This window comes from Saccoglossus kowalevskii, chromosome 1 (genome assembly GCF_978046115.1).
Source record: "Saccoglossus kowalevskii chromosome 1, keSacKowa6.1, whole genome shotgun sequence".
Classification (NCBI taxonomy): domain Eukaryota; kingdom Metazoa; phylum Hemichordata; class Enteropneusta; family Harrimaniidae; genus Saccoglossus; species Saccoglossus kowalevskii.
This window is the reverse complement of record NC_140641.1, coordinates 42439948-42467136: the sequence shown is the minus strand read 5'-3', so window position 1 is coordinate 42467136 and position 27189 is coordinate 42439948. Positions and strand designations below refer to the sequence as shown.

Sequence of the window (27189 nt, the reverse complement as noted above, 5' to 3'; positions counted from 1 at the left end):
CCGTAACGATATGAAGAACTTGTCATGTGGAATTATCTTTATATGACTAGCATAAAGTGATGAAATTGTAAAAAAGCGACTGGGTTGCCGAGTGTGCAGTTTTACAGAGACTATGTTAGTTACATCACTATTACTAAGAATTTAGTCAACAGATTGGATTTGCTGGATAATAGGAGAGTGACAGGAAGCAATTCCTCATATTTTTACTCACTAATAATGTAATGTATTACAAAAAGAAAGAAAATTGTTTTTGACAACGACTAAAATGTTATTTAGTGTCAGAATTATAATTACATTTAAGAGTGTATTATTTGACGAGGGAGTAGGGATAATATGTTACTAACATAGTAAGATGTGATATATTACGCCACCCCCATCCCCCAACCATCTTCGTTCTGTTGATTGAAATATTCAATGCCACTCAATGGTCCACACAATGACTGTTTTGCGAAAATCATGAAATATATCAAACCACTCAAGTTTCGTAAATGAATGTATTTGGTTGCTACGGCAATAGCTACAACTTCTAATCATACCATAAGATTTAATATCGCTAGGAAATTGTTATTTTATTTATAGTGAACGGTAGTGCACATGAAAAATACTTGCTGAGGTTTACGAGCTATTGAACGAGTTGCGTCAATAAAGGTGCTAACATTAAACTCAACAAGCTACATGTAATGTGTAAAGTTCGCCAATTCAAATGAATGATGAAAATATTTACTATTGGCTGCAACTTCCGGGGTCACTGTTTAGGAGGCACGACGTTGTTTTTGTTTTCAAATGAATAGCGCTATATACCAGCAAAGACTATACATTGAAACGCAGTCTCGTTACGCAATATATTTTGAAAAACCTTACCTTGATAGCCACTTGAGAAATGGCATGCGATGGAAACTAATAACACGCCCACTGCAGCTATCCACCGACTTGAAATATCTGCGACCGCCATTTTGAAATGGAACGGTCTCACAGACAAGATGTACAAAAATGTAACAGAAAAATTCTTCACTGGTTTGGTTCAGCTAAGGCAATATTTCGGTGCAGATCCATATTGACATTGCTAAAGCTGTTGCATCTTCAACATTGTCCCCAATACCTGTGTAATTTACTCAGAAAACTCAACCGTTGAGCGGAGCGTCGTTACGAAATAGACTCGACTGCTGCGTGACTATAGCGTCATCTGCTTCACGATACTACTCGATACTCTGCGTAATACAGTGGTTGTATGCAAATTAGGGGATTGTTGAGTTCAGTTAGTACGTGCGTTCAGCACGCTCGCTGTTTAGTCAAAACCGCTCCTTTTCGTTCACTTACTTGCCAACATGATATAGTTTGATTTAACTAAGTTGGTCATTAGAAGCTCTTGGGTGTGAAGATGGTAGAATACTGTGCATTTTTTTTTCACGTACTTTAGAGCTAGATTTGTAACTTGCTTCATAATGAGTGTCTGATTTTTATAAAACTGCCTTGTTAATACTTATTACCTATGCCAGCACAAAGAAGCTAGCAGGTATGTCGTTCAATACTGTGTGTATGTAATAATAATAATAATTTTATTGCGTCATTATAAGTACAGTGTTTTTTATCAGTTTATAGCAACAAAGATGAAGTACAGAAAACAAATAGTGTGTCGTTTTCATTTCTTACAAGGAAGAAGAAATGTATAATTGTATAATATGTATATAATTGCACTTGTAAATGTATGTATGTGTGTCCGTCTTATAACTCGAAGGTAAAAATAGGTACAGACTTCAAACTTAGCACACATGTTGCATATGTCACCCACATAACAGCAACCTTTTGATGACAAGAGGTCAAGGCTCAATGTCACAGCATGTATTTATGAATTTTTGTCCAATATATAATAAAACTACATACGAAAAGCAAAAAAGCCAGTGCAATCAAAATGTGTACACATATTTCCTGCGAAATTCACAAGACCTTACCACATTTTGAGGTCAAAGTTCAAAATCTTAGTATGAGTTTATGTATGTTTTGTATATAACAACATAGAGAAAATAGCCAGGACCTTCAGACTTTGTAAATGTGTCCCACATGAATAACAATTGTCGGAAATAGTAAACTATCACCAGAAGCCTTATTTTTCAATTTCAAGAGATCTTCTTTAAAATAGTCTTACAATGTATCTTTTAATGGTTTACAATGCCTGGCGGCTTACGAAGTATGTTGAGCCATGAATGTGTTTTCTTCAAAAACAGCTGCGAGTTCTAAAATATGATTCATTAGATTTAAAGTGGTAAGAATAGCTAGATCGCATTCGATGTTTTGGGAAAACTAGACGAATGTCAAGCAAATAATGTTATTTATTTTACTAAAACACTTTGGCGTGTTCTGGATATTCTCACTAGTACCTTGGTATGAGTATGTTTATACTAGGTTTATGCCAGTAAATATGTGGATAACATGCAATAGAAACTCAGTACACCATTTCTTGACAAAGACCATTCAGACAAGCCAATTGAAAGAGAAACGCACAATCTGACATTTTAGCACCAAGTGTTATATACCAATTGGTATATGTTGATATAATAATAATTTTATTGACATTATTCATTTTGAATAGAACATAGTCAAATGCTATTCCAAAAAAAAAGAATATTATGATTTAAAAAAAAAAAAGTTACATATCGTCGTCGTCGGAATCCGTTCGTCTAGGAAGACGATGGGTTGCGCCATGATGTGGTTGAACTTGGGCAGCGTCTATGGTGGTTGTAAAGCCCAATCCTTGAGTGACATCCCTGTCACAGTCCCCGCAGATGAAAACTGAGTTTAATGAAACTATTTGAGAAAATACCATTTTCGTTAATATAAACTGCAAGTTTTTCATGTGTGTTGTCCATAATATATAAGAACTTTGCCTCGTTGTCTAACAAATTAAACTGTAGATCTGAGGTTTTTGTATTGTATTCTTAATGTTGCTGGCAATCAGTCAGGAAGTGAAATTCGTCCACAACTTTACCTTTCAAAGAACCTTTCATCAACATTTGATTTTGGTCTTATATGCCGGCCTTCTCTATCATTATATTTTGATCACTATGTCTGAGTTTGAATATATATTTTCTATATTTTGGGTCTTTAATTTTGGATAAGTATTACTCTGTTTTACATTCTTTTTTGAATTTAGTGTAGGTTCTTAGTTTATTTTCTCCCGGATTTAGATTTTTCTGTATTAATTTAGCATTTCCACAATGTTATATAGCTTGCTTCTATTTGATCACTTATGTGATGTATGCTTTTCTTTGTCTCATTCCAATAATCATCTCATTTTCTCCAATTATTTCTTTATTGATTTTGTCCATATTTTGATATATGTTAGATAATATTTGGTAATCGGTGTCCTATAAGTATCTAGTCAAAATATTCGGGTAATGGCGAATGAAAAAGTCAATAGATCTGTCGTGGTGGAATTTGTTCTTGGTCTAGTGACGTTGAATAGTTACTAAGGGTTACCAAATATCGCTTGTGATATAGTGTTTATCGTACGTCCTATATTTACTATATTTAAATGCACTAGACTGTTATAAACTTTTCAATGAAATAATTAAATTAGTAACAATAAATTTGTACTAGTATGTTGACAGATATATAGATAAAACAGCGATCTGCTGAATCAGAGTTAAACTATTATAACACCGCCACAAGAGGGCGAAATAAACGAGGATGGTTTCCTGACCGGAAACACAAATAATAAGCAAATTGTGCGTTTAGAACCAAATGTTCGCGCAAGTGTTGGGGGAAAGTTACAGTAATCTGTGCAGGCATAGGGGGAGGGTCACAATTGTTTGTGCAATGCAAGCCTCATGACACCACAAAGTAAACGAGATGTTATGCACAGTCTGATTGACTGTGTTGCCTGAACAAACACGTATTCTTATTACTCAATCACTCAGGGTTATATTATACGGGTTGCCAGAGTTAGGTGCAATTATTTTAGCAACTCTGTTTATGCCACTTTCCATACGGTTACGTTTACGTTACTTTGCCATACTTTTCTGTTTTTGTTTTCTCTTAGTGGTTCTATGTTTCAAATGATGTGCCTCAAACATCCCCATTATCTGTTTGTTCTTTTGTAATGGGGTGTTTAATAAGTCATGCAGTCTATCAGTCACACTTTTATTTTCCGTCAATAATTCAGACCCCGATTTAATTTAATTTTTCTTTGTATACATGCTTTCCATATCAGCTTTGACTTTCTTTTTTTCACATGTTATTTCAACATCTAGTTTCTTTAACTTTTCAAAATTCAGCTCTATGATAATGTGGCTTACACTATCATTTTCAAAAATAGTGCCAACTTTTCTATCATATTGACGCTTAACTTCGTTGTGAATTTTGTTCACAAAATCACGAGCATTTTTACTCTACTTTAAACTGGAAGCATGTTATTCATGAAAATGTTTGAAGTAGAAAAGTTCTAAGCTGTGTAGTAGAACATCAATTAGTATGTATATATAGTTTTAATATATGTACTATCCCTGCACTTAGAAGGAGGTTCAAAATTGTCCATGCACCATTCAAGGGGGAGGTCAGCAAAGGGTCATATATTTTTATGTACGAGACTTTTAAAAAACACCGGCCTACCACCTGTACTTTCTGTCCAGTCGACCCTTAAATCGAAATTAGGGCATAATAAGAAATTAGTTATGACAGAGGATTGTAAAGTATAACGATAAAGAAATCAAGCCCTACGTCATCTATGATACAATATGTTTGAAAACAGGTACATGACGAGATTTTAAATATATACTGTCATTTGCGTGAAATGACACTTTGAGTATATCACCAGTGGGTGTCATAACTAGTATTGGTAGCGGGGATGATTTCTCAATTACGCTTATGAAATTAGGTCAGAAAGAACTGGCACGGATACACTGACATGTTAGCAAGTAAATAATTTACATTTCCAGCCTCTTAATCACAAAGCCTCTTTATCATATATTATCTGAGAATTACTCCGCCACATAAAGTGTGTAAGTAGCAATGCAAACCACGAGATGCAGATATGCAAGGTAAACATACGAGCATGTTTATAATCCAATGTTTTCTATGAGATGTGACATTATTTAAAAATGCACAACGTCAACTATAGAATATATTTTGGAATTAACTATAAAGGTTTATATATCCCTCACATGTAATTTGTGTGTTACTTATCATGTGCAGTAAAATACAAAACTATTAAACATAAACAATATTCAGTATAAAATAATATCCAGAAATATGGGGGGCGGAATTGTAACTGCAAATTACAGAGTTTGACATTATGGGAGTGTGTACAAACTTGAATCTTTTGCAATCTGAGCAGTGGGTTGGTGTGGCTTGTTAGCTTGTGTATATATCTGGTAGCTTCCCTTATGTATAAAAACACAACGCTCAGCACCAACAATGAGGTTTGATTGACGAACCTCATTGACGGTGCTGAACGTCACTTACATCATGTGATGAAGCATTCGTTGTGGAATACGGAAAAAGAGCCCGAAGCATGCGCACTGCGAACACAATATGCTAATAACCTTTAACGAGGTTATGACGTAGATATTTCTCATGAATATTATTTCAAAGTGCAATTAGAAAGTATTTATTATGAAACGCCGGAATCACGTATATTCGGTCTTGACCCCGCTCTGTCTAATGTGGTTATTTGAAGACTGTGCACACTTTATATCACACTAAACTGGTCATCAAATTTAACAAGTGTCTCCCCTCTTTACGCTGTTAGCCGGTGTGTGTGCTGGCAAGCCTAAAAAGGATTTGATTGTACACAGCGCCGCCAGTGGCTGTTTGGTGATAGTTATTGTTCATAAAATAAAACATACGTGAGTATTGCGTAACGAGGACTAGTATGTATGTTTACAAAAAAATGATCGTGAGAACTGAAAGAGAGTGTAATTTACATCCAATGTTCTTGGCAAATACACAAGCGTGACCAATTCATCATTTATCGATATTGTCATTCACCATCTTGATTAAGTGACAATATTTGGTTATTATAATAAAATCTAAATTTGTTTTAGTCAGGAAACTGAAAATAATACAGTCTTTATAGTAGACAGCTTGCCAACAAACTGAGATCATTTCAACATCATTCATTATTAACGTTATTACATTTTAAACACCAAATTAGAAATGTAAAATTTTCTACACGGTTGTAATAAAGCTGTTATCTTATCTTATCTTATCATGGCGGCTCATCATAGTACAGACATATTGCGGCGAAGTTTTCAATTACATTGCAAATATTAGACGGCGTTTCCTAATATGCATATAAAAACATTATATTGAATATATTTTAAGAAAAAACGATTGAATAATGACTATTTTGTGTCTTTCTTGTTCACACTTATCCTAATCCTAACAGCTCAATCAATACATAATAATTCACTATTGCATGAGCGCCCCCAACGACAAGATCTAGTACAGAAATCGCAAATTAGATTAGACTATTTTACGTTCGCTGCAATGTACCGTAAAAAGCAGGACAAACAAAGGTCAGAACGCTATAGTGACGAACAAATATTTTGGGGGGTATTCCCACGCTTAATTAAGATATATATACATTTGATGATGGTCAATTTTGATGAAGTAAGGCTAACTCGACGCCATATTCCCGTCAAAATTCAACATTGAGCCACTGTGATGGAGCTATGGAACAGAAAATTTAAATTCAAAATCAAATCGTTCGATTTTTGCGGTAGACGTTCGGTCCGCGCACAATACGCCAGATCTCGCAGTGAACTGATAATCAACTATTCCAACGCAATTTCCCTATTTATTTGCACCCTTTATTTTCTAACGACCTGAAACAGAATGATGCCCAGGGGGCCTTTATGTATATGCTGCGCAGCCATTTGCTAAGTTCTTCCTGAGCCATGAAGAAAATAGAAGAGAAGGCATGACATGAATAATACCCGGGGGGGGCTACTGGGTAAGGGTGTGAAGCCCACCTCTCGTAAACCATACTCACTTCTAAACCATTTTTTTCTATTTATATACCCACTTCTAAACACAAGTGTTTTCAGCAAAAAACAAAACACCCAGCTCACAACTTTCGCAACCAGTGAGCGCATCCGGGCGATGCATTTCATTCAGCCTTTTCCGGTATTTGGCTTTGAATATAAGGACCTGTGAAAAGTAAATAAATGCTACACACTTCTAAACAAAACCACTGATAAATGACTACCCACTTCTAAACAAAATAACGGGAAATGACACCCCAGTCGGGCGGCACATACACGTATTGCACTTCTATGCAAGTAGCCCCCCCCCCCCCGAGGGGGGGGGGGTAGCTAGCCGTAACCGTTATGTTTAGAAAGATGACGTTGATATAAACCATGACTAACTACCAATGTATAGTATATTCACAAGAAGACTGTAGTTTATGTGACATTTCCTATTATACGTCATAATGAGTAGTTACGTACTAAACCATTTGAAAGTATTAGCCCTGGATCCCGAATTATGTATCTAACATATTTAAATTGTGTTCATCGTTTCATACAAACTCGTATTTCTTTAAACAAAATGAAAATACTAACGTGTCAACGTGTTCTGAGTGCATCAGCATCATGTACGGAATTACCGGTAGATCATTTGCACATTTTATAACAATTGACCGGTAATGGCTTATGCTGATTAGCCCTTTTACCCTTCAGGATTAAATAAAAACAACTATAGAGGGCGCTTATTAAATGACCACAAATGATGAACCAAGACTGTTGGCTTTATCACATCACAACTACACGGAAATAATTCTATTTTCTGACGTTTATGTAATTGATGACTGCGATAGTATGGCATACAAGGAATTACACTCAGCTCGGTAATCCCAGAACATTCACACTGTACTACATATTCTGCACGTAATGACATGAGGCACGTCCCTCCGATATATAACAAATATCAACCACACTGTACGTCTCTCTGATATATAACAAATATTAACCACAATGTATGTCTCTCTGATATATAACAAATATCAACCACACTGTACGTCTCTCCGATAAATAACAAATATTAACCACACTGTATGTCTCTCTGATATATAACAAATATTAACCACACTGTACGTCTCTCTGATATATAACAAATATTAACCACACTGTATGTCTCTCTGATATATAACAAATATTAACCACACTGTATGTCTCTCTGATATATAACAAATATTAACCACACTGTACGTCTCTCTGATATATAACACATATTAACCACACTGTATGTCTCTCTGATATATAACAAATATCAACCACACTGTACGTCTCTCCGATATATATCAAATATGAACCACACTGTACGTCTCTCTGATATATAACAAATATCAACCACACTGTACGTCTCTCTGATATATAACACATATTGACCACACAGTATGTCTCTCTGATATATAACAAATATCAACCACACTGTACGTCTCTCCGACAAATAACAAATATTAACCACACTGTACGTCTCTCTGATATATAACAAATATTAACAACACTGTACGTCTCTCTGATATATAACAAATATTAACCACACTGTACGTCTCTCTGATATATAACAAATATTAACCACACTGTACGTCTCTCCGATCAATAACAAATATTAACCACACTGTACGTCTCTTTGATATATAACAAATATTAACAACACTGTACGTCTCTCTGATATATAACAAATATTAACCACACTGTACGTCTCTCTGATATATAACAAATATTAACAACACTGTACGTCTCTCCGATATATAACAAATAAAAACAACACTGTACGTCTCTCCGATATATAAGAAATATAAAGAACACTGTACGTCTCTCTGATAATTGACAAATATTAACAACACTGTATGTCTCTCCGATATATAACAAATATAAACAACACTGTACGTCTCTCTGATAATTAACAAATATTAACAACACTGTACGTCTCTTTGATATATAACAAATATTAACCACACTGTACGTCTCTCTGATATGTAACAAATATTAACCACACTGTACGTCTCTCCGATATATAATAAATATAAACAACACTGTATGTCTCTCCGATAAATAACAAATATAAACCACACTGTACGTCTCTCCGATAAATAACACATATTAACCACACTGTACGTCTCTCTGATAAATAACAAATATTAACAACACTGTATGTCTCTCTGATATATAACAAATATCAACCACACTGTACGTCTCTCCGATATATAACAAATATTAACAACACTGTACGTCTCTCTGATAATTAACAAATATTAACAACACTGTATGTCTCTCCGATAAATAACAAATATAAACCACACTGTACGTCTCTCCGATAAATAACACATATTAACCACACTGTACGTCTCTCTGATAAATAACAAATATTAACAACACTGTATGTCTCTCTGATATATAACAAATATCAACCACACTGTACGTCTCTCCGATATATAACAAATATTAACAACACTGTACGTCTCTCTGATAATTAACAAATATTAACCACACTGTACGTCTCTCCGATAAATAACACATATTAACTACACTGTACGTCTCTCTGATATATAACAAATATCATTCACACTGTACGTCTCTCCGATATATAACAAAAATTAACCACACTGTACGTCTCTCCGATAAATAACAAATATTAACCACGCTGCACGTACCTCCGATAATTAACAAATATTAACCACACTGTACGTCTCTCTGATATATAACAAATATCAACCACACTGTACGTCTCTCCGATAAATAACAAATATTAACAACACTGTACGTCTCTCCGATAAATAACAAATATTAACAACACTGTACGTCTCTCCGATAATTAACAAATATCATCCAACTGTACGTCTCTCCGATAAATAACAAATATTTACAACACTGTACGTCTCTCCGATATATAACAAATATCAACCACACTGTACGTCTCTCCGATAAATAACAAATATCATCCACACTGTACGTCTCTCCGATAAATAACAAATATCATTCACACTGTACGTCTCTCCGATATATAACAATTATCAACCACACTGTGCGTCTCTCCGATAAATAACAAATATTAACAACACTGTACGTCTCTCCGATAAATAACAAATATCATTCACACTGTACGTCTCTCCGATAAATAACAAATATCATCCACACTGTGCGTCTCTCCGATAAATAACAAATATCATTCACACTGTACGTCTCTCCGATATATAACAAATATCATCCACACTGTACGTCTCTCCGATATATAACAACTATTAACCACACTGTACGTCTCTCTGATATATAACAAATATCAACCTCACTGTACGTCTCTCCGATATATAACACATATTAACCACACTGTACGTCTCTCTGATATATAACAAATATCAACCTCACTGTACGTCTCTCCGATATATAACACATATTAACCACACTATACGTCTCTCTGATATATAGCAAATATCAACCACACTGTACGTCTCTCTGATATATAACACATATTAACCACACTGTACGTCTCTCTGATATATAACACATATTAACCACACTGTACGTTTCTCCGATATATAACAAATATCAACCACACTGTACGTCTCTCTGATAAATAACAAATATCATTCACACTGTACGTCTCTCCGATATATAACAATTATCAACCACACTGTGCGTCTCTCCGATAAATAACAAATATTAACAACACTGTACGTCTCTCCGATAAATAACAAATATCATTCACACTGTACGTCTCTCCGATAAATAACAAATATCATCCACACTGTGCGTCTCTCCGATAAATAACAAATATCATTCACACTGTACGTCTCTCCGATATATAACAAATATCATCCACACTGTACGTCTCTCCGATATATAACAACTATTAACCACACTGTACGTCTCTCTGATATATAACAAATATCAACCTCACTGTACGTCTCTCCGATATATAACACATATTAACCACACTGTACGTCTCTCTGATATATAACAAATATCAACCTCACTGTACGTCTCTCCGATATATAACACATATTAACCACACTATACGTCTCTCTGATATATAGCAAATATCAACCACACTGTACGTCTCTCTGATATATAACACATATTAACCACACTGTACGTCTCTCTGATATATAACACATATTAACCACACTGTACGTTTCTCCGATATATAACAAATATCAACCACACTGTACGTCTCTCTGATATATAACACACATTAACCACACTGTACGTCTCTCCGATATATAACAAATATCAACCACACTGTACGTCTCTCCGATATATAACAAATATCAACCACACTGTACGTCTCTCTGATATATAACACACATTAACCACACTGTACGTCTCTCCGATATATAACAAATATCAACCACACTGTACGTCTCTCCGATATATAACAAATATCAACCACACTGTACGTCTCTCTGATATATAACACATATTAACCACACTGTACGTTTCTCCGATATATAACAAATATCAACCACACTGTACGTCTCTCCGATAAATAACAAATATTAACAACACTGTACGTCTCTCCGATAAATAACAAATATCAACCACACTGTACGTCTCTCCGATATATAACAAATATCAACCACGCTGTACGTCTCTCCGATAATTAACAAATATTAACCACACTGTACGTCTCTCTGATATATAACAAATATCAACCTCACTGTACGTCTCTCCGATATATAACACATAATTAACCACACTGTACGTCTCTCTGATATATAACAAATATCAACCTCACTGTACGTCTCTCCGATATATAACAAATATCAACCACACTGTACGTCTCTCCGATATATAACAAATATCAACCACACTGTACGTCTCTCTGATATATAACACACATTAACCACACTGTACGTCTCTCCGATATATAACAAATATCAACCACACTGTACGTCTCTCCGATATATAACAAATATAAACCACACTGTACGTCTCTCTCTGATATATAACACATATTAACCACACTGTACGTTTCTCCGATATATAACAAATATCAAACACACTGTACGTCTCTCCGATAAATAACAAATATTAACAACACTGTACGTCTCTCCGATAAATAACAAATATCAACCACACTGTACGTCTCTCCGATATATAACAAATATCAACCACACTGTACGTCTCTCCGATATATAACAAATATCAACCACACTGTACGTCTCTCTGATATAACACATATTAACCACACTGTACGTTTCTCCGATATATAACAAATATCAACCACACTGTACGTCTCTCCGATAAATAACAAATATTAACAACACTGTACGTCTCTCCGATAAATAACAAATATCAACCACACTGTACGTCTCTCCGATATATAACAAATATCAACCACACTGTACGTCTCTCCGATATATAACAAATATCAACCACACTGTTCGTCTCTCTAAAAAATATATAACATTTGATAAAAGGTTCTTTTTTGACATTTTCAGAAAAAAGTCGTTTTTAATATATTATTTGATATGTGGCGGTGGTTCATTTACCCAAAATGTTTAGTTAACGTGTGTGTTGTGTGAAATAAGTGGCGTTTTTTTCGTGTAAATGTTTTTAAAGGGGTGGGTTTTTCCTGAAAATGTTATCAATGGGCGAGGATTTGGTCTCCCTGACAGTGACTATCGCCAAATGTCGCATACCCGTATTGAAATAATACAATTAGCCCTGGGCTAGTCGGCACGTGCAGAAAACCTCGTCTGAGAGCTCTGACAAGAGCCGGAAATGAATCCGTTTGAGCTCGCTTCTTGGAACCGGACTATACACGGCTCGATTGCCGGAGGAAATAATTTACATAATAGCAGATTGTCCTAGCTCAATTTACAATGTTCGAACAATCACTACTATGAAACAAAAATTTTTATGGTGACCTCTTGACCCTAATCAGAAATGTTCATTCAAAGGCAGTCGGCACGTGGCTGCCAGGATACCTTTTCATCAGGGTTTTTTGAAAGGCCATAAAATGGAGAGGGGCATGGTTTATCCTTGAAAAGAGTACCTTTCTTAGGAATAACATGAATGGCAAGGCCTGCCGTAGACCATGTGATTAATAAACTGTTATCATGTATTTACTTATTTTGTTTGTATTAATGCATGCATTAAGGATGTAGTAGACTTCGTGGTGATTTTTTTTTTCATTTTTTTCTTTTATTATTTTTTCAGCCACGTGACTGTAAACAAATGAGGACGAACGCAAAAGACTTCCGCTGACACACTCGTGCTCATTAATCGCAGAATTTCCCCCATAATACTAGTACGTCAAAGTGTGGGCGTGAACCGGTAGCATCCGCGGGAATTTCCCGGGAATTTCCAACCGTATAGTATTTAAGACAGACTGGTTGCTCGTATGTACTACAAACCTCTACACTGTACCAGAGACCATTATACTACAAACCGCTACATTGTTGGGCGAACACTGTGCTGCAACGTCCAGACGAACAAATCTGTCTTTGAGTGCCGAGTTTCACGATGCCTGTGATTAATAAGAGAAAACGCACAACGACACATTTCAAATCAGTGAGTACAATAATATTTTCTTTCTTAAATACTTCATATGTGATACATATATTATAGATATAGTAATAGAGCATGCATGTAATTATTTCAGTAACTCTTATACTCAACACATCGAGCATTCTGGCTACCGCGATCGCTGTGTTCACTGTCACGTAGTCAGCGTGTCTTAAGGTCAATGTATTGTGTTATGGGGAGTAGATTTTAAAGTACCTTACAGACAGAAGTATGACCTGGCAGTAAATGTTATGTGACTCATATGGTAACGTTGCAAACAACACAGTGTCCTCATACAAAGAAAGACTATATCTATTGGGATCATTTTCAAGTATCGCCAAGCGAATGTTTTGTCATTCAATTTAGAGGTTTGCTATATTTTCACGGATTGTTGATAAATGACATGTAGATATGTTAATGTCTCCCTTGATCTAAAATAAAGTTATAAGTGAACATAATTCCTCAGAACCAGATGAAACAATAACACTCAGCGTGTCTATCATTTATTTTCAGAAATCTGACGTAAATTTCCCGAACGATGGTCACAAAATACAAATACGTGCAGAAGGCAGCAGTTGTAAGGATCATTACTTACAAGTGAACACTTCACCGGAATCAAAGACTACCGTCTACGGAAGAGATGCGTTTCGCTGTAACTTTGGTGGGGCATATGACGATAAACGAAGTAAGTAGGGATTTATTATAGCTATATAGAGGGCGTGTTCATAAACACAGAAGCGTATCCTTGAATCATAGACAGACGTAGTACATTTATTCTTTCTGGAACTCTTACTTCCACTGTATTACTAGCACGATTGTCCAATGCCTGTCACTGATTTCAGGACACATGGGGCAAAGAAAAATCATAAGTGAATTTAATCAAATAATATTTGATGACATTGTAGAACTAAACTTACTGTATATGCGTCAGTTCTCCATTATAAAACCGTTTCACTAAAATGACACTGGTTATTCTAGTATTGAATAAAACAAACATCTATGCCTGGACATCTTGCAAATAAAAGTTGTTTTGAATGGTTTTGTGAACCATGTGTAATTGAAATTTCAATTACCGTATTAGTGCAAATAAAGTAGACCAATCACTAAGACACATTGGGTAAAGCAATACATGATCTAAAGTGTATTACGTATCTGTATTACGTAGCTTTGTTCCGATGGTACCAAGTTCCTGATCCTGATGATGAACATGAAGGAAATCAGCACCAGTCAGCGATGCTAGGAATGCCGGGTAAACGGATTGGCCATGGAGACTGTATATTTATATTAGTTGCAAATTGGCCGGAAAGTAATCAAAAAGAAGGCGAAAAGAAACAGACTGTGTATGCCATGGTAAGTGTGCACCACATGTGATGGGACAGTATTTGAGATTCCCCGTAAAATTCATTTTACGTTTTTATCTGTTTCGTTTAAGAGCATGTTTGTTCTATTTTTAACAATTTGAATCAGCTTTAGACATCTTTGGTTGGGTATTAGTACCATAGATGTGACGTTGTTCATACGTTTTTCTTGTTGTTGTTTTTTGTAGAAACTCGACTATAAAAAGGAAAATGCTACACATGGTCTACCACCATGGCCCGACCTCAGCCCACTCAAAGAAAAAATTGACGCAGCAAGATTCAACTTTGTGTATATTGAAAGTAGTGGTCAATTTCTGATCAGAGACTATGTTGCATACAGACAGGAGGATACAATGCATCGATATATCAGTGCTAATTATGAGGGCACAATTACGAGGCGAGAGAGACCCGCAGAACAAGAAGATCCTTTCAATGATCCACTCATGTGTTTTCACATCACGTTACAAGGGCATGATAAGCCATATAGAGACACAGCTAAACAACACGTCAAAATTAAGTTTCAGAAAATGTTTATGTGTGTTCGAGGTGACTATCTTGCTAAGCCAGACACTTAACATGCACCATCCCGTGGTCGATTCGACAGGCAGACACACTAACAATGACGTGCCATACATGTAGTCATCTGATAAGTGGACACACGATGATATTTACAAATTGAGAAGTGGACATACGTGATTCAAGTGTCGATATTTTTAACTTGAATTTAATCATTTTATTTATCTAGTATGTTATAATCTTTTTCAAAATAATATTAAAAAGTCAATAATTATATTTGTTGTATTTTCGTTTTTGTACTATAACAGATATTTAGAAACATGTGACATAACTTGGACCAACGATGACATGAGAGTAAGGTCACACAATGATGTGGCTTTAAAATGCTATGGGGTTGCTGCGGTGGCCAACTGTCGATAAATATCTGTGAATTAGTCTGCATTGCTTTAAAGTACTAGATTACTATGAACAAGTATTAAATCACTAATTACAATATACATGTATTCATTCATCATCATATTAATGCACGTGCTTTCGCTTATGAAATATTAATACTGCATAGTGTAGTGTAGTGTAGTGTAGTGTAGTGAATGAAATAAACACATTGCCATATGATGGTGAACCAATAAAGAAGGAAAAACTAAACATAGTTATCGGAGGATGCAATTACACGCAAATGGAATACAATTCTATTGGTCCCGGTAAATCATTGTCATCGAGCGTTTATTACAAGTTGTTGTAAATGGTATATCGTGTTACTCTCGTGAGGCCTGATATAAAAATTGGTCGTTGAAAAGATGCTCACAAACGCATTTTCATCTTAGTCGTGTGATGGCGCCCTTAAGCAGTACCAAATGAAGAGTTCTATGCGTCAGCCAGCGGCCAATTATTGACTTGAACAATAAATTATTTTACAATGTAAATTGTTTCAACACAAAATACTACAGCATAGTTTATTGTAGTGAATAAGAAAAAATGGAGCCTAGTCCAACCACGATTTATAAATCATATCAAGAACAGAATAAGTAAATTACACAGAAAAGTACACAAGTGAATATGCAGTATGTCTAAAGTCTAGCGTCTCACTACGCATTTTTAACGAATATAACAACAATTTGGCTATTACAAACACATTGTTTCTCATTTATAAAAACAAGTTTCAGGTCAGTGGATAGGTCTAGAAAATTAGAATTTAGACGTTGTGCCGCATATTTAGGGCAGTGAAATAAAAAAAATACATTTCCTTTCATGCATTTCCTGCTTGAAAGATATTCCTGTTTCAATTGCAAGCGTAATTATACCTACAGGAAACTGTGTTATTTCAGAATGCCTACAGAGAGGCTTACTGGCTGGCATATGGTTCACAATCTTCATTCTTGTTCTGGTATCTAGATTATTTTGTGCCAGAACCAAATTCATCGGAAAAAGTGCATTGAATGAGTATACCATATCTAAATCATTAAATAGGCGATTGATATCTTGTGACCAACCACGACGATTTGAATATTCAAATACAAGTATCTTCCGTGTTAATCATTCCTCGGGCATTAATACAAACGGTTCCACGGTTCGTTTGGTAGTAGGATTAACGCATCCACATCACTGTTCATGTACCATGGGTTAGCGCAAATATATGCACGCCCAGAAAAAAAACGGATTTGGGGAAAACCCTATCTGAACCATATTAAATAGAGGGAACGCGTAAATGAGGTAAAAATTAGTGATTATTTTAGATATTGTAATAAAACTAGACAGTACACGAGAAATGTAGGAATATTAGTTGACATTTACTCTACATTTTGAGCAATGAAAACCTTGTACAATGATGTGAAACATGTGAAGGGGTTTTAGATAAAATATTGGTAGCATGAATTAAAAGAGGCAAATGAGGCATAATCATATGAATAATATTGTTTCGTTGTACATAACAATTTGATAATATTTTTTGAATTTTTGTGATGGATAACACACTTGTATATGATGTACTTGTTTTAATATTTAACGTGGTCTTTTGAGGAAAAATTACAATTATTTAGCTTCACTTACAAGTGTTGATAGGACCACTCAAATGTAGTTTATAAAACACCTAAATTATATCAGTGCGATGAAATTTTATACATGTATATACAGCTTATAAGTATTTGTATGCAATAGTACAATTGCCGTAAATATTATTGTTTTGGTGTTTGATTTACGAAGCAGTGTCAGTTACGTTATCATCACCGGCTTTACACGTAGTTCTATCTGTGGTAGACCTACAACATAGTGATGTCATCTTGCTGCAGCACCTCCCCCAGGTTGTCAAATTCTTTGCTATCACCACTGGTCGTCGTCCGATCGCTGTACACAGATTCCGTATCGTCAGTGGTTTGACTGATCGTAGAAGTCATCTGGCTTGTAAGCTCACTTGTAAACGTAGTGTTGTCCAAGCACTCACTCTCCGTCTGTTGAATCTTTTCATGACTGGGGGCGTTTTTCATCTTGAATATTTTTAAGGTGTTAGCGTCTAATACAATTAGCTTCTGTGGATTATCCTGTGTAATACAGATACCGCGTGGATCGATTAATCCGTCTGACGTAGTCACAACACAGTAGAGAAACTTGCCATCAGAACAAAATACTTGGATCCGACGATTGTTACTGTCGCATACATATATGTTTCCTTCACCATCAACGGCAATGCCAGTTACCCAACTAAATTGGCCGTCCCTGTCGCCATAACAACCGAATGCGAACTGGTACGAAAACGTAGCATCAAAGACAAGAACGCGATCGTTTCCACTGTCTGCGAGGATCACATCTTTGTTGCTATTTATTGCAACGGATGAAGGAAACTCAAATTCTCCTCGTTCGAGCTCTTTACCAATTAGTGTTCGAATATGTTGTCCGTCCAAAGTTACAGTATGAATACAATGTTTACCCAGAGTCCCCCTGTCGATCACGTGCACTTGACCATCCGGACATACTACCAACCCTTCGGGATATTTAATCTTCTCATTACTATGGCAACTAATTATATTGCCTTCGATATCAGTGATGACGATTTGGCTGTTAGGCGTGTCTGAAATAACGAGTTTACCATCCTTTGAAAAAGATACACCACACGGGCTGAAGTGGGAACTAAACTGTTTAAATCTTATTTCCTTTTTTAAAGTTAATTTACTGTCGTAAATCACTACACGGTGGCCTTCAGGGTCGGTTACAACGATGTCTCCGTCTGAATTCACTGCAATGTTTGCGAGTTCGCTGTCAGGAGTCACACAGCCTCTGTACTCCTTCTCTAATTCTACGTATGAGCAGTTATTACCGAATTGACTAGCGATCTCATCGACACCATTCATACAGGTAGTAGGTTGCTGAGATCTCAGAATATTCACTGGCACCGAGCTAGACAACACGGTTCCAATAAAACCACGGGAGAAATTAGTGTTAGGAACGAACTGAAGGTGGCTGTTTTCTTCTGGTTCATAATTGTTTTCTATTGAAATCAATTGCACTAATCTATCTTCCATTTTTTGTTTAGCCAATAATATCTCGACTTCAGTGCCATGTTTTACCATGTTATCACAATATACACAGGCTGTATCTATTTGCCTAATCACTGAGGAGAGTTCATTCTCTTGCATCTTCAGCACACTCTCCTTTGCCAGACATTTTCGCCTAACATCCCCGCAAAGCCTGTTAGCCTCTTTTTTAACTTTTTCTACAATGTTTGCTGCATGTGTTTCGATCTCTTTCTTTGCAGCTTCTTCATTTTGATGCAGTTCGCTGCTAAGCTCTGTTACTGCTACGTGTCCAATTCTTAACATCGACAGTTTTAATTTGACCTTCGCCATAAGTCGTCGTAGACCGCCAATGTGCTGTACTGTAGCGTCTTTGAGATACATATGATTGTGGCCCGGAACTCGATGTTCAAACAATGTGCATCTATAGCATATCGGTAATTGACATGTCTGACAATATAACTCAATTTCACTGTTATGTTTAAGACACATGGGTCGGTCAGGCCGGATAGCACCATTATCGTTGATGCAAAATTGTTCAATTGTTACGATGTGATGGTTACGAGTGTAGCTGAGCTTGGCATGGGATTTCACACAATCATTACACAGGAACTGAGCACAGTTCACACAGCGTTTACACGCTGTTTTATCACAGCAGCTACATATTAGCTCACCTTCTCCAATAGAAGCTTTCTCGGCATCGATGACGTCACGCAAATTGTTAATAAATGTGTTATCCGGCAAGTCTTGAAGTCCCTTTGTCGGCAACGCCCATGGTAGTCTACAAACAGGACACTGGTAGCTTGTCGCTTCACGAGAATCTCCTAACCACTGTGAGATACACGCCTTACAGAAGGAGTGCAAACATGGTAACTGCTTTGGTTGATTCAAACGACCATCGCAAATCTTGCAGGTCAAGAAATCACTGTCAATCTGTTCAGCTAAAGTTTTAGACGCCATCGCACTAGATCTACACCGCACCTTATATCTACGTGACACATTCCGATGCAAATTACTAACTAGCGTAGTCGATTAATCGATATGTACCCCATATATTTAAGGCTTATCAAGATGACCTCCTCAAGATTTCATCAGATTTCAATAGACTCACACTCATGTGGTACTCTGACGCCGTATCCCAAATACTGACATACATGCACACAATTCTAGAGAAGCATACTGACAATTAATACTATGAAATTAAATTATTTACGCTGTAAATTTACGTTTATTTAGATAGAGTAATATAAATTAATGCATCGTCGTTTACCACGCCTTCTTGTGTCGTCTGTAACAAAATAGTTCGTCATGTATAGGGTTGTTAAAGTATACTTATTTTTATTTCTGTCGGTAACCTGGCACATATCCAGACTCAGGTTGAGTGACACGTCGTATTGCGCATGAGCACACTGACTAATGGGTGACCAACTCGTAGGCTCAGCTCAAGCACATCACAGTTTTGTGACGTCACTGGGCTAGCATTGTACCCAGAATTTATTCATTTTGCAATACAATATAAAGACTTAAAAAGGGTTGGTTATCACCGGCCTAATTTCCTAGAGAAAGATGGTAGCATTTTAGTTGATAGTTGCTCTACTATAACGCTTTTACCATGGATTCCTATGGTAGAGATATTAAGCACACATTTCAAATTATAGTCTGGTCACATAGACTGAACAAATTATATATTGTTAATGATGGGGTACTTTTTGCTGTCCTAAATTGTCAAAAATGTATTTTTTCAACATTGTGTTCTATGGAATTGTTCTAAAAATAGCGTTTTTTTAAAAAAAAAAATATTAGTACAAGTTTCTCAAAAAACGTCACTGTAACACACACACACACAAAATGCTATTACATAGTGCCAATTTACACGAGTGAGTATATTTTTCAAAATAAAGCAATGAACAATGTCAGGCGATTTGTGACCAATTTTCTCAAAAATATATGTAGGCTGCAACCTTAATGGAATATCATCCTACAAAACTCGTTAACGTATCTGTCAATGCACTGGTATTGTCGTCTGACATTACTCCCCTCCACATATGTACCCACGCACGCACCCTCCCCCCACTGAAATAATAGTGTTCAATGCAAAGTGTTGCGTGACGTTATGACATTATATAATTAAACACCAGTTTTAAGCAATCATTTGGTACCATATACTATACCACTTTTAGCCATGATACCTACCATTAAACAACTACTTTTATTTCTGTAAACCAGTTGTAATCTTTGTAATTGTAACCCGGACGCAATGGTATTACTGTCGTCTCTACAGATAACTGTAAATAATTATTACTAGTACGTCCAAGGTTAAAGTTCGTCAGTTACAGTTCTGGGTTGTGGTTCTAGTGAACGTGCGAGGCTTGAATTCACCCACAAATCACCTACGTAGTTCATTCACTAGGATGACCATGCATTCACACAACTAGTCTATCTGCAAATCGTTAGTTAGAATCTAGGGTATTGGTGCTTAAAAGGGTAATATATTAAAATAGTGTGGGGAACGATGTGCCCTTCACTTGTCATGTGAAAACATTCTAGTTCTGAAAAGTAGTACTTTCCTGGTAAATGGGTACGATTTGGAGCTAAGAAAAAGTACTTACTTAGTAAACGGGCATTGTGCGGAACAAAGAAACTAGTAAACGTGTACTGTTTGGAACTAAGAAAGAGTACTTTCCCAGTAAACGGGTATTGCGGAGAACAAAGAAACTGGTAAACGTGTACTGTTTGGAGCTAAGAAAAAGTACTTTCCCAGTAAACGGGTATTGCGGAGAACAAAGAAACTAGTAAATGTGTACTGTTTGGAACTAAGAAAGAGTACTTTCCCAGTAAACGAGTATTGCGGAGAACAAAGAAACTAGTAAACGTGTACTGTTTGGAGCGAAGAAAAAGTACTTTCCCAGTAAACGAGTATTGCGGAGAACAAAGAAACTAGTAAACGTGTACTGTTTGGAGCTAAGAAAAAGTACTTTCCCAGTAAAAGGGTATTGCGGAGAACAAAGAAACTAGTAAATGTGTACTGTTTGGAGCTAAAAAAGAGTACTTTCCCAGTAAACGAGTATTGCGGAGAACAAAGAAACTAGTAAACGTGTACTGTTTGGAGCTAAGAAAACGTACTTTCCCAGTAAACGAGTATTGTGGAGAACAAGGAAACTAGTAAATGTGTACTGTTTGGAACTAAGAAAGAGTACTTTCCCAGTAAACGAGTATTGCGGAGAACAAAGAAACTAGTAAACGTGTACTGTTTGGAACTAAGAAAGAGTACTTTCCCAGTAAACGAGTATTGCGGAGAACAAAGAAACTAGTAAACGTGTACTGTTTGGAGCGAAGAAAAAGTACTTTCCCAGTAAACGAGTATTGCGGAGAACAAAGAAACTAGTAAATGTGTACTGTTTGGAGCTAAAAAAGAGTACTTTCCCAGTAAACAAGTACTGTAGAGAACAAAGAAACTAGTAAAAGTGTACTGTTTGGAGCTAAGAAAACGTACTTTCCCAGTAAACGAGTATTGTGGAGAACAAGGAAACTAGTAAATGGGTATGTTTGGAGCTAAGAAAGAATACTTTCCCAAAAAACGAGTATTGTGGAGAACAGAGAAACTAGTGAACGCGTATGTTTGGAGTGAAGAAAGAGTACTTTCCCAGGAAATGAGTATTGTGGAGAACAGAGAAACTAGTAAACGGGTATGTTTGGAGCGAAGAAAGAGCCTGAGTACTTTCCCAGTAAACGAGTATTGTGGAGAACAAAAAAAACTAGTAAACGGGTATGTTTGGAGCGAAGAAAGAGTACTTTCCCAATAAACGAGTATTGTGGAGAACAAAGAAACTAGTAAACGGGTATGTTTGGAGCGAAGAAATAGTACTTTCCCAGTAAACGGGTATTGTGGAGAACAAAGAAATAGTAAACGAGTACTGTTTGGAGCTAAGAAAGAGTTCTTTCCCAGTAAATGCCGAACAAAAAAACGTCCGCCTGGTCGACAAGGAGGGTTTTCCGTAGCTCTATCGAGGTTTGTGTTTCCATCCAAATTTTGGAAAAAATACTCCATGAATTGAAAAAAATAAACACTTGTATTGTAGCAATGTACGTATAGAATACTGTCCCCGACAGGCAGACAATAGTCAGGGAGAAGTCCTTCATTTCCTCGGTCTGTGGTCCTCGGAGTTTTAGCAAACACTATACGGTTTATATATGTAAACTCCTTGTCTATCCATACAATCGCGTGAATGTTTCTAATATTTTCAGAACACAAATTAGATTTCACACTCCGCATATGTTGACATATACTAGAACACTGTCTAATAATAATATTTAACGGCATTATTTCATGGCTACGAGTGATGGCATTAGCAGCATGAATCAGCAAACTTAATTGAAGTAGACTGTTTATACAATTTGCTTGATAATTTGCAATTTGTACTGATGATTGGCAATTTGTACTGATGATTTGCAGTTTGTACTGATGATTGGCAATTTGTACTGATGATTTGCAATTTGTACTGATCATTTCTTTTTTCAATATCTTTATTATAACATTGGTTGCACATATTTCTGCAATATTCTTGATGTATTGTAGTTATGTGTATTAAAGAGATTACATGACCGTGTATTGTAGTCTGGGATATTAGTCATATTATTAATTGTGTTATAAAGTTTGCCATTAACTCTTGCTTTTAACATTTTATAAAACAGACCTGCTCTCCAAACACTATCAAAACATTTTCAAAGTCTACGAAACAGATATAAAATTGTTCTTTTTAAGGTATTTTTTGAACAAATGTTAACAAACATGAATTTGATATGTTGTTCGAATTTTTTGCGAAAAACCTGCGTAGTCAATATTGCATCACGTATGTCTAACTTACAACATAGTGGAACGCATTAAATTATTGGCCGAATAACACAATTCATGTAAATGTGTAGCACTGGGGTTGAAAAAACTATCACTTCGAAAACTTCGGTCTTCCTTGTATCTATTCTTCTTTTCCATGTCTATATCTTGTGACAAGGGATTCATTAACGCGTTGTGGCTGTGAATGCCATGTTATGGCGCCTATTATCTTGCTGTTTTTGCTGAGGATATAAATTCTTACAGATTTTACTGAAGAGTGAACTGCAGATACTTTTACGTAAGGTATTTGCATTACAATATCGCGTGCAAGTACCTGTGGAGCGCCATGTGCCAACATCACAACTTTCCACATCATCCTAGTATCTGGTGATATCCACACCAATATGATACTACCCAATAACTCAGCTCGGGATAACAGACCTCTTAATTACGATCATGTAGAGAGTGGATAAAGAAATTTGTTACGGTACGTTTCGTGGTTGAAATCGTTTACTTGAACTGTCTTATGACTGTAACGAGTTTTGGCGTGACATGCCAGGTTAATCAATGGGTGGTGGTGTAGGCATCGATGTCACCAATGCCCTTGAGCAAAACATATAATCATGCAAAATGTGAGCTGATATAGGTTAAAATTAAACTAAAATCCAACTATTTATTGGCTGGGGCGTATTATAGGCCGCCATCTACGATATGTATTCACCATCTTTCTGAACTTGTGTTAACTACGGACGAGGTTGAAAAACTGGATACTTGTATTTCATCTTGGGTGATTTTGATATACCGAATGTTGTATGGACCTCTCCGTGGGTTCCAGCCTACGTAAAGCGTAATGTTAATGAGTACATTTATCCTTGATGAAGTTGCGTGACCACTCCATTATCTTTGACAGTAGGCGATTCCTTGGTATCATCAAAAGATTTGTTAGTTGTATCATAAAAGTACGCCCCTACTGTAAAGATTATTGGTAATATATATTTCATGATAGAATTGAGGCTGTACAGCGGAATATTATAAGATATATTTTCTAAAATAATTTGACGTATGGCGATATTTTATCAAATAGACGCAGATATTTCGTTTCTTTTCAAATCTAGTAAATGCTTTTTATGATTCTCACCATTTCTTTGACCTGTATGTCCCAGTGAAGTCAGCGCGGCTTATTAGGTCGTTCTACTAACATGGAAGCAGAGTAAAATATTTCACTGGTTGTTTTAACAGATACATGAAGAAAGTCCGTTTTCGTTTTTAAATGTTTTATATTTAATTATGACACTTGCAAGTTGTAAGTATTATATCGCTGACATCACTAAAACCCTTCGGTTAGTGCGGATTCTAATTTCTGTGTTATATTGGAGTCCTCAATGAATAAATAAAATATTGCGATGGTAGATAAAATAAATTAAAAAGTACGTTCACCCCTTCTTGATGGATAAATTGAATAATACGTTCACCCACACCCCTCCTATACACAGAATAGTTTCACGCCCTCACCGACATTAATTCAATAGATACTCAGTGAGCACGGTAAATGCAATAAAGCCTGACTACGATGGGATGTAACATCCGACCTGAGAAAATGTCGGGGTCGCAGGCAGAAATTCTCACAATTTTGAAGGTCTTCATTGTTTTCTGTAAACTATTTTGAAAACAAAATGCAAGGGAGGCATGCCTCTATTTTTAAATGGAATATGACATATCAGTACACGTGTGCATGATGTGTGCATGAGAGTTGACTTTTCGAAATTTGTGGTCATTGTTCACATTAATTCGCATACTGAAATTAAGGCAGGGGGACCGTGTACGCAAAATCTGCATAATGATTATTCATTGTGAATATGCATGACCTAACATCAAAAGTAAATAGCTTTAAGCCAACGACCGACATCGAATTCCAGTTCAATGAGCAACATGTAAGTCAGATCGACCGTTGTACGACCTCTGAGTTCGAACCCACCCTTTGTGGTTTCTTAGTACAGGAAATCTTGGTCAGTGTTACAACTCTGATGTCACGTGATCTACATAAAAGTGCCAGACAAAAAACAAACAAACAAAGAACACATTTATGGTAGAAAAGTTTATGATATTAATTAAAGATTGGACTTGAGAAAACGAGTAAGAATTGAAAACAGGACATTTAGTGTGTATAAAGTTTTGCAATAAAACAATTTGATTGGTCGAGCAGCAATATGTGGGTTTTAACTAGTGGTTCGTACTATTTATATTAAGCTATTGGGACTACGTGTACTGAATACTTAGAAAGAAGGAACCACACTGCCGGCCAGGTAACAACTATAAATAACACTTGTCTTTATATTATTACAATGGTGTTATCACACTAACATTGCAACAATGGGTGTGTCCAGGAGTGGGTGTACACGTGACCGCATAGTCAAACGGGAAAACCCAAAAATAATGTAATTGAAAGCATACACATAATTTATTAATATTCGTTTGGAATAAAAGGATTTTACAGTATTTTCCCACTGCTTATAAACCTGCATCGAAGTCTCCTACACTACATTTTAAGAAGCACGCACGGCACAGTACATTCCGAAAATTATCATTACTATGTGCTGATTCATATAATAAAAGTTCAGTATCCTCGCATTAAATAAGTTGTCCTCAATGAATGATTTCAATCAATTTTAATTGCTTTAAAATTATCATAACTTCACTGGGACGATATATATATATATATGATAACGATTTGATTACAGTATTTTGTAATACGTAAACCAAGTCGGGGTTTAGTTAACGTATAATTTACACAGCTTTTAAAAACTTGATATTTTTACACCCTCTAGTTATGCATTTTTGCCAGGATTTGGAGGATATTTTTTACATTATATGTATTATATTACCCCCATGTTATGATAATCTCGTCTTACTATACACATTTCAGTCCCAATACCAACTTTGTTGGAACATACAAAGTAAGAAAACTATTTACATTTGGCGAAATCTTAGGAAATAAAAAATGCGATTGTATCTACAAAACAGTTCAATGACAAATAATGTGGATTGCTTCTACGAAACAATGACTCAATTAAAGTTGTATGTATACAGTTCAATTTTCACTATGTGGAATTTATAAACATTCAATATTCAAATTAATATATCGGCTAATGTACAAACACTTGCATGGCAGTTGCATTTCTATTGTAAATCTACGAGGTGTCAGACGTTAACTGGGAGCAACACCACACATACCTCGTATGATGTGAATTACTGATATGAATGTTCCGTGGTATTACACTGGTATTCATCATAAGTGAACTTGTCTCTCTGTTGTCAATAGAATAGAATAGAATAGAATAGAATAGAATAGAATAGAATAGAATAGAATAGAATAGAATAGAATAGAATAGAATAGAATAGAATAGAATAGAATAGAATAGAATAGAATAGAAGAGAAGAGAAGAGAAGAGAAGAGAAGAGAAGAGAAGAGAAGA

The 27189-nt window shown here is 35.9% G+C and overlaps 3 protein-coding genes across 4 annotated transcripts in view; 1 reads left to right on the top strand and 2 right to left on the bottom strand.

Annotated features, from left to right (window-relative positions):
- Window positions 1-1196, bottom strand: part of LOC144343547 (uncharacterized) — a 91181-nt gene extending 89985 nt beyond the window's left edge. For both annotated transcript variants that reach the window (XM_085502201.1, XM_085502204.1), the window contains exon 1: window positions 862-1196. In XM_085502201.1, coding sequence (XP_085358327.1) covers window positions 862-952 — 91 coding nt within the window. In that variant the 5' untranslated portion in view covers window positions 953-1196. The remainder of the gene's footprint in view (window positions 1-861) is intronic.
- A 12212-nt stretch (window positions 1197-13408) lies between these two features.
- Window positions 13409-15877, top strand: LOC100377696 (uncharacterized). The gene is made up of 4 exons (XM_002739787.4): window positions 13409-13514; window positions 14022-14193; window positions 14674-14858; window positions 15055-15877. The coding sequence occupies exons 1-4, from the start codon at window positions 13467-13469 to the stop codon at window positions 15439-15441; spliced, it is 792 nt and encodes a 263-aa protein (XP_002739833.1). The 5' UTR covers window positions 13409-13466; the 3' UTR covers window positions 15442-15877.
- Window positions 15878-17637: 1760 nt separating this feature from the next.
- LOC102801616 (E3 ubiquitin-protein ligase TRIM45-like) lies at window positions 17638-19845 on the bottom strand. Its single transcript, XM_006822841.1, has one exon. The coding sequence runs from the start codon at window positions 19843-19845 to the stop codon at window positions 17638-17640; it is 2208 nt and encodes a 735-aa protein (XP_006822904.1).
- Between the last annotated feature and the right edge of the window lie 7344 nt (window positions 19846-27189).

Bases quoted from the DNA above. Each gene is read 5' to 3' on its own strand.
- LOC100377696 (XM_002739787.4), top strand. From the start codon at position 13,467: ATGCCTGTGATTAATAAGAGAAAACGCACAACGACACATTTCAAATCA. The intron at 13,515-14,021 runs GTGAGTACAATA...ATTTATTTTCAG, and splicing joins CAACGACACATTTCAAATCA to AAATCTGACGTAAATTTCCC. The intron at 14,194-14,673 runs GTAAGTAGGGAT...TGTATTACGTAG, and splicing joins GGCATATGACGATAAACGAA to CTTTGTTCCGATGGTACCAA.
- LOC102801616 (XM_006822841.1), bottom strand. From the start codon at position 19,845: ATGGCGTCTAAAACTTTAGCTGAACAGATTGACAGTGATTTCTTGACC.